This window comes from Alligator mississippiensis, chromosome 1 (genome assembly GCF_030867095.1).
Source record: "Alligator mississippiensis isolate rAllMis1 chromosome 1, rAllMis1, whole genome shotgun sequence".
Lineage (NCBI taxonomy): Eukaryota > Metazoa > Chordata > Crocodylia > Alligatoridae > Alligator > Alligator mississippiensis.
The window spans coordinates 136,735,700-136,748,531 of NC_081824.1; the positions used below are offsets into that span (position 1 = coordinate 136,735,700).

General features: G+C 40.1%; 1 protein-coding gene across 2 annotated transcripts in view; it reads left to right on the plus strand.

The window, feature by feature from the left end:
* Positions 1 to 12,832, plus strand: part of TMEM181 (transmembrane protein 181) — a 66,785-nt gene that overhangs the window by 42,578 nt on the left and 11,375 nt on the right. For both annotated transcript variants that reach the window (XM_019479713.2, XM_059714531.1), the window contains exons 7-15: positions 1,781 to 1,861; positions 3,161 to 3,260; positions 5,934 to 6,064; positions 7,183 to 7,274; positions 8,439 to 8,496; positions 9,353 to 9,455; positions 9,561 to 9,612; positions 9,767 to 9,849; positions 11,800 to 11,889. In XM_019479713.2, coding sequence (XP_019335258.1) covers positions 1,781 to 1,861; positions 3,161 to 3,260; positions 5,934 to 6,064; positions 7,183 to 7,274; positions 8,439 to 8,496; positions 9,353 to 9,455; positions 9,561 to 9,612; positions 9,767 to 9,849; positions 11,800 to 11,889 — 790 coding nt within the window. The remainder of the gene's footprint in view (positions 1 to 1,780; positions 1,862 to 3,160; positions 3,261 to 5,933; positions 6,065 to 7,182; positions 7,275 to 8,438; positions 8,497 to 9,352; positions 9,456 to 9,560; positions 9,613 to 9,766; positions 9,850 to 11,799; positions 11,890 to 12,832) is intronic.

Genomic DNA, 12,832 nt, shown 5'->3' on the forward strand with positions numbered 1-12,832 from the left:
CCTAATTAGAGATGTTATCTTGAGCGCTTCTCTTGAGAACAAATCTTTCTCAGTGCTGGGCAAGCTAGACTGGAACCATGGTAGCAAAACCTGTTTAAATGTGATTGTAGCTAGTACAGTTCTGAGCGGTGGGGACAGGGGACACTTGTTCATTAAGCCATTCTAAATCTATGCTTGTGAAGTCCATTGTTAAAAAATATTGAGTACACAAGAATGAACAGAATGCTTCTAGCTTTTTCCTAGAAATTGGGGTTTAAACAGCATTCAGAAGTAGCTGTGAAGTGATCAAGCCTTTCAGGGGTTACACAAACAGCAGATCAAAAACTCTATTTTATCACTTCCATGTTCAGATGCTTTCAGTGTTCAGATATAAATTCATGAGAAAAGGTCTGGTTTAGAAATGTAAGTTTGGGTGAACATCGGGATCTTACATCTCCTAACAAAGTAGCTTTTTCCACACATTAGAAATAAATAAATTGGGATTAGCAAGATTTCTCAAGAGTTTCCAAAAGCAGGTTGACCTGGGAAGGAAATGTTTTCTTCAGTAAAACAAGTAAAGCAAATAGGCCAAATTCAGCCTAATTAAGGAAAATGGTGTAATACACACTGCTTAAAGGTGATTTGAAAAACAGAATGTTAATAGGACTTTACCAGCCTGTGCTATAAGACCCCAGCGCTGGTAAGCCAACCCCCAAAGAACCTAAACAAACTCTGAGCCGCTGTGGGCTCTGTGTACATCTTGGTTGTGATGGCTGTGCTGCAGTGTTCCTCCTGCATGTTTTAGTCTGTGTTTTGCAGCACCTAATTAGCAGAGGCCTAAAATATAAAGGCAAACATTTTAATTTTTAGTTTTTGCTGAATGCTCTTCACATTTGGTTTGGTACCATGTGGGGAGCATTTGGGACACAAATGGCATTGCTTTGGTAATCATCTTGCTTCATAGCCCATAGCAAGGAAACTGCCAATTTTGTCCACCTTACATTGTTGTATTTATTGTAGTAGTACATAGTGGACCCACCTGAGATCGTATAGTGCCTAATGCAGTGGGGCTTCATACTTACAGACCTTGTTCTGTAGAATTTATGGGGGGGTTTTAGAGAAGGCAAAGATTAGGACTAGTGGCTGAGCTGAAACAATTTGCCCAAGATCACACAAGGGGGGCAGTATGTGTGGGAGTGAGTGGACTTCTGTGCCTGGGCTTGTAAATGTTATTGATCATTTTCCAATATTGATTTCAAGTAAAATGTGTGGACTACAAAATAGCAATAATGATCTAGTTTTTAAATGTAATGCCCAGAAAGTGAGACAAAGGGTTAGAAGTGAAGAGAGAGCTTTTGCTTCTTTAACTGTAGTCATGTTTCCAGCACTTTGAACTTTTTATTTTTGAAGTGATCTTCCTGTTTCTTGAGGTAAAACTAGACAGAAAGAACAAATGAGCTAATTAAGGCTCATGAATCTTTCCTTAGTTTAAAGCAGCCTATATGTGACTTAATGGGTGTAGTTCCTTTAAAAACAAAGAGGTATTTTTCTGTGCACAAAAGATGCTAGGCTACTTTGGCTGACTTCATATTGAGGTTGCAGGAAAAGAGGCATACAACTAGTCTACCACTTTCCCATGATGAAGTCATTATAAATCCCACTACCTCATAAGGGAAAGTCAGTGGGTTCACTTTCAGACACTCTTATGCATTATTGTCTACAAGAACTACACATTCTTGATGTCATACAAATGCTCTCGGCTTCCTTTTAATTTTCTTTGTTGTCTCTTATTGCCTTGTAGTGGAAAACTTACAATCCGTATTTTTCACAAGTTGAAATTTGGTTCCGATTTGTATTTGTGGTTCTTACTTTCATAGTCACAGTGAGTACTGTCTTTTACTTTTTTGGGTGGTTGGGTCAAGATTGTGTATTCCATCTCTCCCTTAGGACTGCATTTGGTGGTGTAACTCTGGACATTAGCAACACATAGTACTGTGCATGTGCAAGACAAACTTTAAAGACTTAACAGAGTTTTGTGTCTTTGTCATTTTTTTGCAAGGAGTTCAATGGCTTAATTCTATGTGAATGATAAAGTTCAGATATATTCCTGTTTGTTTAAGTAAGGGCAAGAAAGCATTAGAAATGAATGGTTAAAGCATATTTTTTTTCTTAATGTGTTTGTATAACATAGAATGGCAGAAAGAATTTGGCTCAAACCCCTATTTCCTCTCCTCACTTCCCTGTCAGCCTCCCTCCTCCTCCCCCTCCTCTTCCCTTTTGGGCTGAGGCCAAGGACAAAAAACCCCCGAAAACATCAGCTAGACTAAAGAATTTTGGAGATAATGGAAAAAAATCACTGGGTTATAATAAATCCATAAGTAACTTCAAATTTAGCTTGTGTTTGCTTAGGTACTTAGTAAAATACAGTGAAAATGTGTGCATCGCATGCAGGTAGCAGTGACTGTGGTATATAACCAGATCTGTCACTGATAGTCATAGAATCATAGAAAGTTAGGGTTGGAAGGGACCTCAGGAGGTTCATCCAGTCCAATCCCCTGCTCAAAGCAGGACCACTCCCAACTAGATCATCCCAGCCAAAGCTTTGTCTAGCCGGGTTTTGAAAACCTCCAAGGAACAAGTTTCCACCACCTCTCTGGGTAACCTGTTCCAGTGCTTTACTAACCTCCTAGTGAGAAAATTCTTCCTGATATCTAACCTAAACTTCCCTTGCTCCAATGTGAGACCATTGTTCCTTGTTCTGTCATCTGCCACCACTGAGAACAGTTTGGCTCCATCCTCTTTCAAACCTCCCTTCAGATAGTTGAAGGCTGCTATTAAGGCTGCTATCATAGAGCATAGTTGGTGGACTAACATGAGCAGATATCAATATGTGCCAGTAAGACCAAATGGAAATTTGACAGCATCATGCATGTTTTGTTGCCTTGCACAGTTAGCAGCTGGTTTCCATTTTAGACTACCTGAGAAGTTAAGTGACTTGTTCAAGATCATAAAATAAATGGAACTAGAAATGAAACTTTGAGCATCTGAATTCCAGTGTCATAGTCTACCCATTAGAGCACATCCCTGTTAGGTGATGTTGTTAATAATACTAAAAAATCTGCTACCTCTGTTAAAGTTACAGCATGGTCTTTGTCAATTTAATTTTAAATTTGTGTTTCAGTGCCTGTTTGCACATTCCCTCCGGAAATTCTCCATGAGAGACTGGGGAATTGAACAGAAATGGATGTCCATCCTCCTACCCCTGTTACTGCTTTACAATGGTATTTTAAAATATGCTCTTTTTTACAGGGTCTCGTAAAAATGAACTTGGCCCATTAAACTACATGTAACTGCTTATAAGAATTCAGCCGAGTACTCATTAACGGAGTTGAAAAATATTGAAAGAAGGTTGTTGTTTATACAAATCAGACTCGAAGGGATAATCAGAAAGAAATGAAAACCATCTACTGGTCTTTCAAACAAATCTTGTTTTCTGTTTAGCATTCTGAATTAGACAAGTAGTTATATCTATATTGGATTTTAAATGTAATGTTTCAGTGTGCAGTTTAATTTAAGCCCTTTCATTTAAGTGACTCTTTAGAGGTGCTGAAATAGCAGTTTCATCTTTATTAAGCGTGAAGACTGTTTTCAGATTCTAATTTGTTAACCCAAGCCAAATCCTAGAGATTGCTAACAGGTATCAAAATAGTATCTGGCTCCCAATTACTTTCATAATTACACTGACACTTGTTGGGCAACTAACAAGAAACAGTTGTCTGGTAGTAGATGCAAACTCTGTTGCCAAATTTGTCCATCATTTTGGGGTGTGCTCACCTATTAGGGGTATGTTTCTGGGGTCTCTGTAATTCTATCAATGTGCTGCTTGTGTTACTTGTGTTTCTATATGGAGCTGTATCTCCCTTCTGAAAGTCCTCACCCCCAGTGGAGCTACCTTGCAGGACTGTTTCAATGGGACTGGGTTCCTCCAGCCACCAAATCAGTCAAACATACATAGACACAGATTAACAGGACACGCCTCAGCCAAACCAGGTTATTTAGCAGTGACAGGTTAACACCCTCATATGCCTTGAACTAAGTTCATCAGGGCAACAATCAAATGCAGTCAGTGACAAGCACATGGGTTAACAAAGTGCATCTGAGTCAGGCTGGACTATTCAGCGTTAATAGGCTGATACCCTCATGTGCCTTGAACTCAGTTCATCCCTTATTTCAGCAGGACAATAATAAATGCAGTTAGACACACATACACGCACGCTAACAGAGTACATCTGAGCAGGCTGGGTCCGATCAGCACTTTCAGCTGATACCCTCATGCGCCTCAAAACTCAGCATGTCACAATCTCTTGTCACAATGGTCCTAGTAATAGCCCCCCTTGATGAGCAGACCCCACTGTAGTATTGGGCCTTTCAGGGATCTTTGGCTTAGGTAAAAAAAGTGTTGCTGCAGAGCAAATGGGGTGGTCAAGGGGAAGGAAAAGTAAGTGAGGTTCAGAGAGAGAGTATAGCAACCAGCTTGACCATAAAATTTTTATTGCCAGGTATATGAACTTATGATGATACCAGTAATAATAGCCATACAAGAGAGACAAATAAACAGTTACAATATTACATAGTTTCAGTTAGGTTTCTGGGGAAGTCTAGCTCAAGTTTAATTAGCAAAAGTCAGGTTTAGAAAGCTGTGCCTGAAGTAAGAGGATAAAAGTCAGGTTCCTGGAGGCAGAGAAAGAGAGTTGGGGATCTCACCACACAGTGAAGCTTGAACTAGTCGAAGTTCCCAGGTGTTTGGAGCTTGCAGACAGACAGAGCCCTTTGCACAATCAATGGAGAGATGCCAGGCGGAGGGATGCCAGGTAGAAAAGGAGTGGAACTGGAGTGGAACTGCTTTTGGATCTAAGCACCAGGACAGAAACTTGAGCTTGGGTAGAGATTTTGTAGAGAACTAACAATGGCTGAAGGGAGAACACTAGGTTTATTTATGTGTAAACACTGGCTCATATGCTGGATAATGGGAACTGATCACTCCTGACTATGGGTGGCATTACCCTGAGGAAGCTCATAATACAGACAAGCAGATTCAGTGTTTTGGGTACCAATAGAGGAGTCATTACTAGAATTGGTCTGATAAATGCTGAGCTGGGTGTGTGTAGATGTGGGCTGATTAGCATTTGGAGCAAGGATTCCCCATCATGCAGTGCTCCCCAGCTTTTCTGATCCCAACATTCAGTGTGGTCCTTGCCTTGGAATCTCTGTTCTCCATCCTGAATGCTAGTGAAGGTGCATGCCTGACCCATCTCCCATTTAAATGAGTTGTCATCCAGTTCCATCTCTGATGTAAATGAGACCAGGGGAGTTGCTTCACTCCTATGAACCTTGTCTGGAGGGGTTTAGGTGCGTCTCCCATTGGATTTTCGTTGTCTTTTGTAAGTCCTTCCTCTAATCAGTTCTTGTTCAGGCAGAGGCGGGGAGGGGGAAAGTTCTTTGCGAGTCAGATAGGCTGTGTCCTGTGCCAGGGTTCCCCAAGAACACAGAGGTGAGAGGTAACAAGTCTCCTGGAAATCTCTGGTAATCATTAAGTGATTGCTGTTGAAATTCACTGTTGGAGATGCCTGTATTCATAATTAACTTTCATCATTAGCAAACTGCAGTGCCACTTACCATATTTACCCAAATCCAAGATGACTCCAACTTCTTAATTCTCCAATCATTAGATTTTCTACGTGGAAAAATTATAAAGTTTTGTTCCAGTGTCCAGTGGAAAGAATTGGAGGTTGTCTTAAACTGTGCCCCCTGCCCCTTGGCCTCCTGTACCTTGCCCCTGATGCGTGTGCCCCTGCTACATGCCGCTCCCCCCACCTCCAAGCCTGTTTTCTTTTGACAATGGATAAAGGTGTATTTTTTTCTCGTTTAACTTTTTCCCTTTTATTCTGTTACAGATCCATTTTTCCCCCTCTCTTTTCTGGTGAACAGTTGGTTTCCTGGAATGCTAGATGACTTCTTCCAGTCATTGTTCTTGTGTGCACTGTTACTGTTCTGGCTCTGTGTCTACCATGGGATAAGAGTGCAGGTACAGACAGGACAATATCTAATATTTGTTGAAGAGACTAGGATTGATCGATGTATCTCTCTTTAGTTCCTCCCTGTGTTTACATAGCCTATATATAGTGCCTCCCTACCCCCTCAGTGGCTGATAAAATGAAAGCATGCTTATTGTGAAAGGCTCAGCAAAGCTGATTCTGTCCACAGTATAATGTGACATTTTACTTTGTCCAGTATGATAAACTGCAGTTTTCTGTCATAGATAGCTCTGCTTCCTATGTTCTTGCTCATCACTGGATAGATTCAGGGCTACAAAATTATGTTAAGGTTTGTATCCTGACTTGACTCATGAACAGTCACTACAAATTCATTTGCGGTTTTGTTCCTTCGTGTAACCAGAAGCAACAAGACTAGCATAGTAAATTAAATGTTAATGTTGTTTTCTGGTCAAAATTGACCAACTGGGACATTTGCTATTCTGAGCTAAGTAGTGCAGTTCACATGTCTTTATATACCATATTTACTTGAATCTAAGACAACTTTTGAATTTAAAACAACTCCCCAGTAATTGCATTCTATATGTGAAAAATTGTATACATTTGTTTATAATTTTCCATATATCTAATTATTGGGGAGGGGGGTCATCTTAAATTCCTTCCCTGCAGTGCTGCAGTGGCAGGGAAAGCAGTGATACAGGGCAAAGAGATAAATCTCTGCCCCTTGCCCCCCCCCTTCTGACCCCCTCCCACCTCCCCGGGCTTCTCCACATGTACCACTAGGTTTAGGGTTTGTATGTATGTTTTGTGTTTTGTTTGCAAAATAAATTGTAAAAAAAAACCCACCAAAAAATTGGATTCTGGAGCACAGCAGTATTGTATTCTGTAGCTGCAGAATCAAAGTACTTTTAACTATGGAAATAAGGTGTCCAAAATCTGCCACCCTGTCTTTTTAACAAATGATAATAATATGTCCTAATATATTCTATAGCTGACTGTATTTTAACATCTGCAGGTTTTGGGTTTTTTTTAAGGTACTTTGTAAGTGAGCCAGAAGTAACTTTATTACTATTTTACTATGTCAGTATTTAACTCAGTTACTCAAATGTGAATTTGCCTCCTCTTAACCTGTTTTCTTTTGCCCCAACAGGGAGAAAGAAAATGTTTAACTTTTTATCTTCCCAAATTTTTTATTGTTGGGCTGTTGTGGTTGGCCTCGGTCACATTAGGAATATGGCAAACGTAAGTAATTTCCTTTTGCCCTAAATATTAGCAGTAAAAGTTGTTCAAGGAAGAGTAGGTCATTTACAGTTAACGATGTATGTTGCCTCTTAACACTTTGATTGTGATCCAGAAATGAATAAATAATTATACTTCAATTCTTTCACATCTTTGCGTTCTGTATTTCTGACTAATTGAGAGGGTGGGAAACCTTTCAAAAGGTCAGCATTAATGGCAAATAATTGCATAAATCATATTGTTTGAGTTGGAAATCATCACTTCCACAGCTCCTTCTCTTGTGTGCTGTCCAATTAGCTCTCAGTATTTCTATGATAGAGGTTCTTTCCGTTGGAAAGACATTACAGAATCAAATAAATCTTACTGTTGGGATGTGTTTGTTCTCTTTGTTCAATTTATTCCTTGAATCAGTCTGTTATACCCTTTGGGGCCCCCAGTGAACAATTTTTTTGCCACCTCAGTATTTGCACCCATTACTTAGCCAAGTCATTCAAATTATTCTGTTTTTTCCCCTCATAAATCATTTCCTTTAATAATTCCAATTAGGTAAGCCAACCGAAAGGTGGCAGCATTTCCCACAGAGAGCTGCTTCAGTATTTGTGCTGTTGTGGCTTTCTAAACCTTGTTACTCAACTCTATCCCTGTTTTGTTCTTGGAGGGAAAAATAAGCAAGTGTAAGGTGGGGCAGGTTAAAAAGTCAAGGTAAGAGCAGTGTAGGTGCAGAAAAACACCACTGAAATTGGAGGGAACTGTTCACTTTAATTAAGAGAAGACCTAATCCTGCAGCTTTCTCATGTAATATAAAATAAGCCTCAAAACTGTAAGTTGCATTAAGTTACCAGGTGCTATAGCAGCCAAAAATAAACATGGAAATGTAATACAGAATAGCTGAAACCAGAATCCTCACATACATGACAAGTGGCATTAGGGTGGGGAGACAGTTCCTCAGTTGGAGTGAATTAGCATGGCTTCATTCAAATCAGCTGAGCTTCACTAACTCCATAGGCAGCCATGGAGCTACACCTGTTGTTACAGTAATTATGATCACCATATAACGTTAACAAACTAGAGTTTATACTGTAGCTTTTTCAGTCGCAGTCCTTTTTTTATTTCTCTCCCTAATCTTTACACTATTACAATGGCTATGACTTCTTGATCTTTTTCTAGTATTAATGAGCTACATGACCCAACATACCAGTACAGGGTTGACACCGGTAACTTTCAGGTAAGTTAATCTTTAACACTATCATATGCATTTGTGTGTCTAGTAAAGCAGGATTAGAATAAAGGGGTCTGAAGTTAAAAAAAAAAATATATAAAATTGTTTTTGATTTGTATAACTGTCTTATTGTTGGAAAATGTTAAAGAAAACCATATCTTGAATGGATGATCTGAAGATGTGCTTTACTAGTTTCTGAGAAAAAAAATTCTAATGCTTTTAGTTTTGTTCTTATTTTCACTAATGTAAATTGTCCTGTGGGGTTGGGGGTTTTTTTTCCCCCCCTTTCCTTTTTCTAAAGACTTCTGAATGCTCCTTTTGACCTTAACACCTGAATGTCTTTGGGCACATTTTTCATGGTGTCTTCCTTTGAATGCCATATTGAGTAGCCGTATCAGTGAAGATGGTCAGAACTGTCTTTTAAACATCTGCTACTCAATTGCAACAACTCAGGGCTTCTCCAGACTTACCAGAAATAAACTCAGTGACTCATTACTTTCCAGTGAGGCACAGAGAGGTGACTTCTGTTAGGCCTTATCAATCCCCTATATCCTTTATTCCTTATCTATATCACTTCAGTTTCCTCTATCTTTTCAGGAAATGTATTTGTCATTTTTAGAAAATTTCTGAGAATCAAGCTATTCCACTGATGGAGGTGGTCATTGCCATTGCGGGACCCTCACTAACAAACAAAAATAATAATTTAAAAAATCCCAACCCTCGATACAACCACCACAGCCAGTCCCAGCATCACACCTCCTTCCTCCACCCTGCCTGTCCTGAAAAATGGCCCTCCATTCCGTACTTCTGGAGATGGTGGACCTCTGGCTCAGTAAAACTGCAACAATTTTTGTATTTATAGGGTATGAAAGTCTTCTTCCTTGTGGTGGCAGCCATATACATTTTGTACCTTTTGTTCCTGATAGTGAGGGCATGTTCAGAACTTCGTAATATGCCTTATATTGGTAAGCAGTGCTTTTCTTTTTTCCTTGACAAACAGGTTGTTTTTCCCTAGCTGTGTGTCTGAGCTCTGAGATGACTGACACTTTTTCCCCTCTCAATCTTTCCAGATCTCAGGTTAAAATTCTTGACTGCATTGACCTTTGTAGTACTTGTCATTAGGTAAGCTTTTAAAGTATGTTTTCTTAGCATTGTAACCTTTCTAATCTTTTTAAACTTTCTTAAAGTAAAAGATGTTGGCAATATTTATCAATCATGTTACCAGATTTCATTTCATGTACTCACACTGTGTCTCTTTTCACTGCTTCTCCTACAGCATCGTTATACTTTATCTGCGCTTTGGTGCACAAGTACTACAGGACAACTTTGTAGCAGAGCTGTCAACTCATTATCAGAATTATATCCTTCCATTGTGACTTCCAGTCTCTTATAAAAAGTTTTACGTACTTCATTTAAATGGATCCCCATGCTGGCTCAGGGGATTGGTGCTTTTTCACCTCTTGCTCAGCAAAGGTTGTTTAACCCAGGTTGATTATGGCATAATTATAAAGTGCATCTGGAAGTAGTGTTGCTGACTGCTATTTCTCATTTTCTAGGTGATGCTGGGTTTCCACTACAGAACTAGATTATCACAGAATAAGTGTGCATGGTACAGCTAGAAGGGTTCATGCACATCTTGTTCCAGTTATCTACCTTAGTAACTTCAAGGAAATCATGTTTTATTGCTATACAAGTGGTACAGCTGCTCCAGTGCTATAACAGTGTCACTGATGACCAACCACTGATATTTTTTTTAATACTGGGATGTGTAGCCCCATTCATTGAAGACAGACCAGGGGTGTCAAATATGTGGCCCAGAAGCTAGCTCTGGCTTGCAGAGCAGTGTCCCTTGACTTATGGATCTCCACAGGGATGGGGTGAGTGAGGGCAGGGCTCACTGCTGAAATCCAGAGTACAGAGCTCCATTGGGAATGCATGTTGGCAGTGCAGGGAGGGGGCAAGCGATTGCTGCATTAACCACTGCTTGCTCCATTGCCACCGCTGTGTCTGGATCTGGATCACAAGGAGCCCAGCAGTCTGAATCCAGCCTGGGGTCCCAGGGAAGTCTAACATCCATGGTCTAGACCAGGGGTTTCCAATGTTTTGGTGCCCAAGAGCACATTCGAATTTAAAGAAAAAGCAACAAGCACCAATATGAATATTAAAGTTTAGGATTTAGATCAATCCGATCATCTCGTCCATTACTTAAAATTGCATTAGATCCGCAACTTCAAAATGCAGCTTCCTTTTTCTTACAAAAATATTTATGTAAAAAATATTTGTTCGAATAATCATTTTTACTGATTGTGAAAATGCATGCAGGCACCTGAATAAACCTTGTGGGGCACCATGGCGCCTGCAGGCACTGCATTGGGGACCACTGGTCTAGACATAATAGCTTTTTATATGCATAAGTTTCTAACAAAGTGAGAGCCACAAAACTGGTTTCACGGTCAAGGAGTTGTCTCTGTCGACTTTGACATGCAGTCTTTAAGTATGTCGGTGCCTTGTTCCCATTTCAGAGATGGGGAAAAGTCAGGGCAAAGAAGCTGAGCAACTTCCTAGAGGCCACGTCTGGTATTTGTATCGGGGCCAGGATTATAACTTATTTCTGGCTTCTGGACTTGAACCACTAGAATACAGTTGACTCTAGGTTCTGAAGTTGATTATGGGACTGCAGACGTTCAGTGTTAGCTAAGAAGTTGTCGGGAACAAGCAGAAACCAAAATGTAGAGCTCTAACATACATGTTCCTCATGTTCTGAGGAGCTGTAACTGCTTTAGTGTCCTGTTTCTGCACAATCCCTTCTTTCTAATGTAATGTAAGGCAAAATCAAACTAGACTTCAGGGCTTGCTTTCACTGCTGGGGAAAAACGCTATTTTACACCAGGGTAACTACTGCATGGAGCTATCCTCGGGTAAAATATACAGTTAAGGCACTTCAGTTTTCCCAAGATGTAAATCTGCAAAGATTTGGCTCCGTTTCCCCACAGTGAGATTTTTATCTCATGGTAGAATTTAAGTGCCTAGTCTTCACTGGATGTCACCTCAGGGTAACGTGTGTGAGACCTAAGGTTGGAGTAAAAATCTGTTTCGTTTAGCAGTGAAAGCAAATCCATGATATTCCAGAACTTGAGACAATATAGTAAAAACTCTGTACATTGAAATTGTACAAAGTACAAAGTATTACAGCATTTTAGAGACAGCCTTTGTAGGGAAAATTCTGCCTTGCATGTAAGTGGTAGTTCGCTTAAAAGTTTAATTTGTATTGATTGAGCTGTATTATGTAATGTCCTTGACCACTACCACCAGCAGAATTCTTATCATTCTATGGTTTGTTGAACTTCTATCTCTACACACTAGCCTTTGTGTATTCCCCATCAAAGAATGCACTATATGGTAAGTCAACTCCTGTAATTTTTTTCAGATTGAAGTTCAGGACTGCTGTGCTAGTAGACATCTTAACACATGCATTGGTTGTCTTCTTAGAGCTTTGTTTTGTTTTTTATTTCTATTAAGTACAAGCTGCACATGTTTCGGAGCAGCTTTGAACAACCAGTAGCAATGATAGAAATGTGTTTGTAACCAATCCGTGACACTACTACATTTGCGCTATGTACTGTGATAATTTTGAACATCACAGCCAGCCAATTACAAAATTTCTGGGAACTCCTGATTTTTGGGAGGTAAAACTGGAAATCTGAGTGTGTGAAAATTAGATGCATAAAGTCCGTACCATGCTATTAGCAGAACCACAGCTTCAGGCACCTCTGCTGTTATTCGTAGGCTAACCTATCTGAAAGAACCCCTTAGTGCCTTTCAGTGCATCTACTACTTCTTCCAGGAGAATTTAACATGTTGATGTATTGATTGATTGATTGATTTTCCAGGCAGATAGTTCTGATGAAGAGGGGAAAGGATTGTATGTACAGGTTTGGTTTGTGATAAGTGAAAAATCATGGGAGGAACTTCTAGTATGGGGGGTAAAACCATACTCCAGTGTAGAATGGAGTGCACAGAGCTGCTGGCATGGAGGAAAACGGGGGCCCTTGGAATGGGGTAAACAATAGCAGAAAGGATGGAAGAGAGGGTATATGAAGGCCATTGCCAGTAGGAAGAGAGACCTTGAGGGGACCCCAGGATCTTTGTGTTGGGGAGGGGAGGAGAATTGCAGAGAGTCCTAAATAGTGGGGGTTGGGAGACTGGCACATGGGGAGCTTGTGGGGGGGAATAGAATGTAGAAATTAAAGGAGTTATTGGCATATGCAGTGAGCTCAGCCTATAGAAGCCAAGTTGGTAACCTGTTCTTTCCCCCTCCCAGCCCAGTTACTGCATATATTTA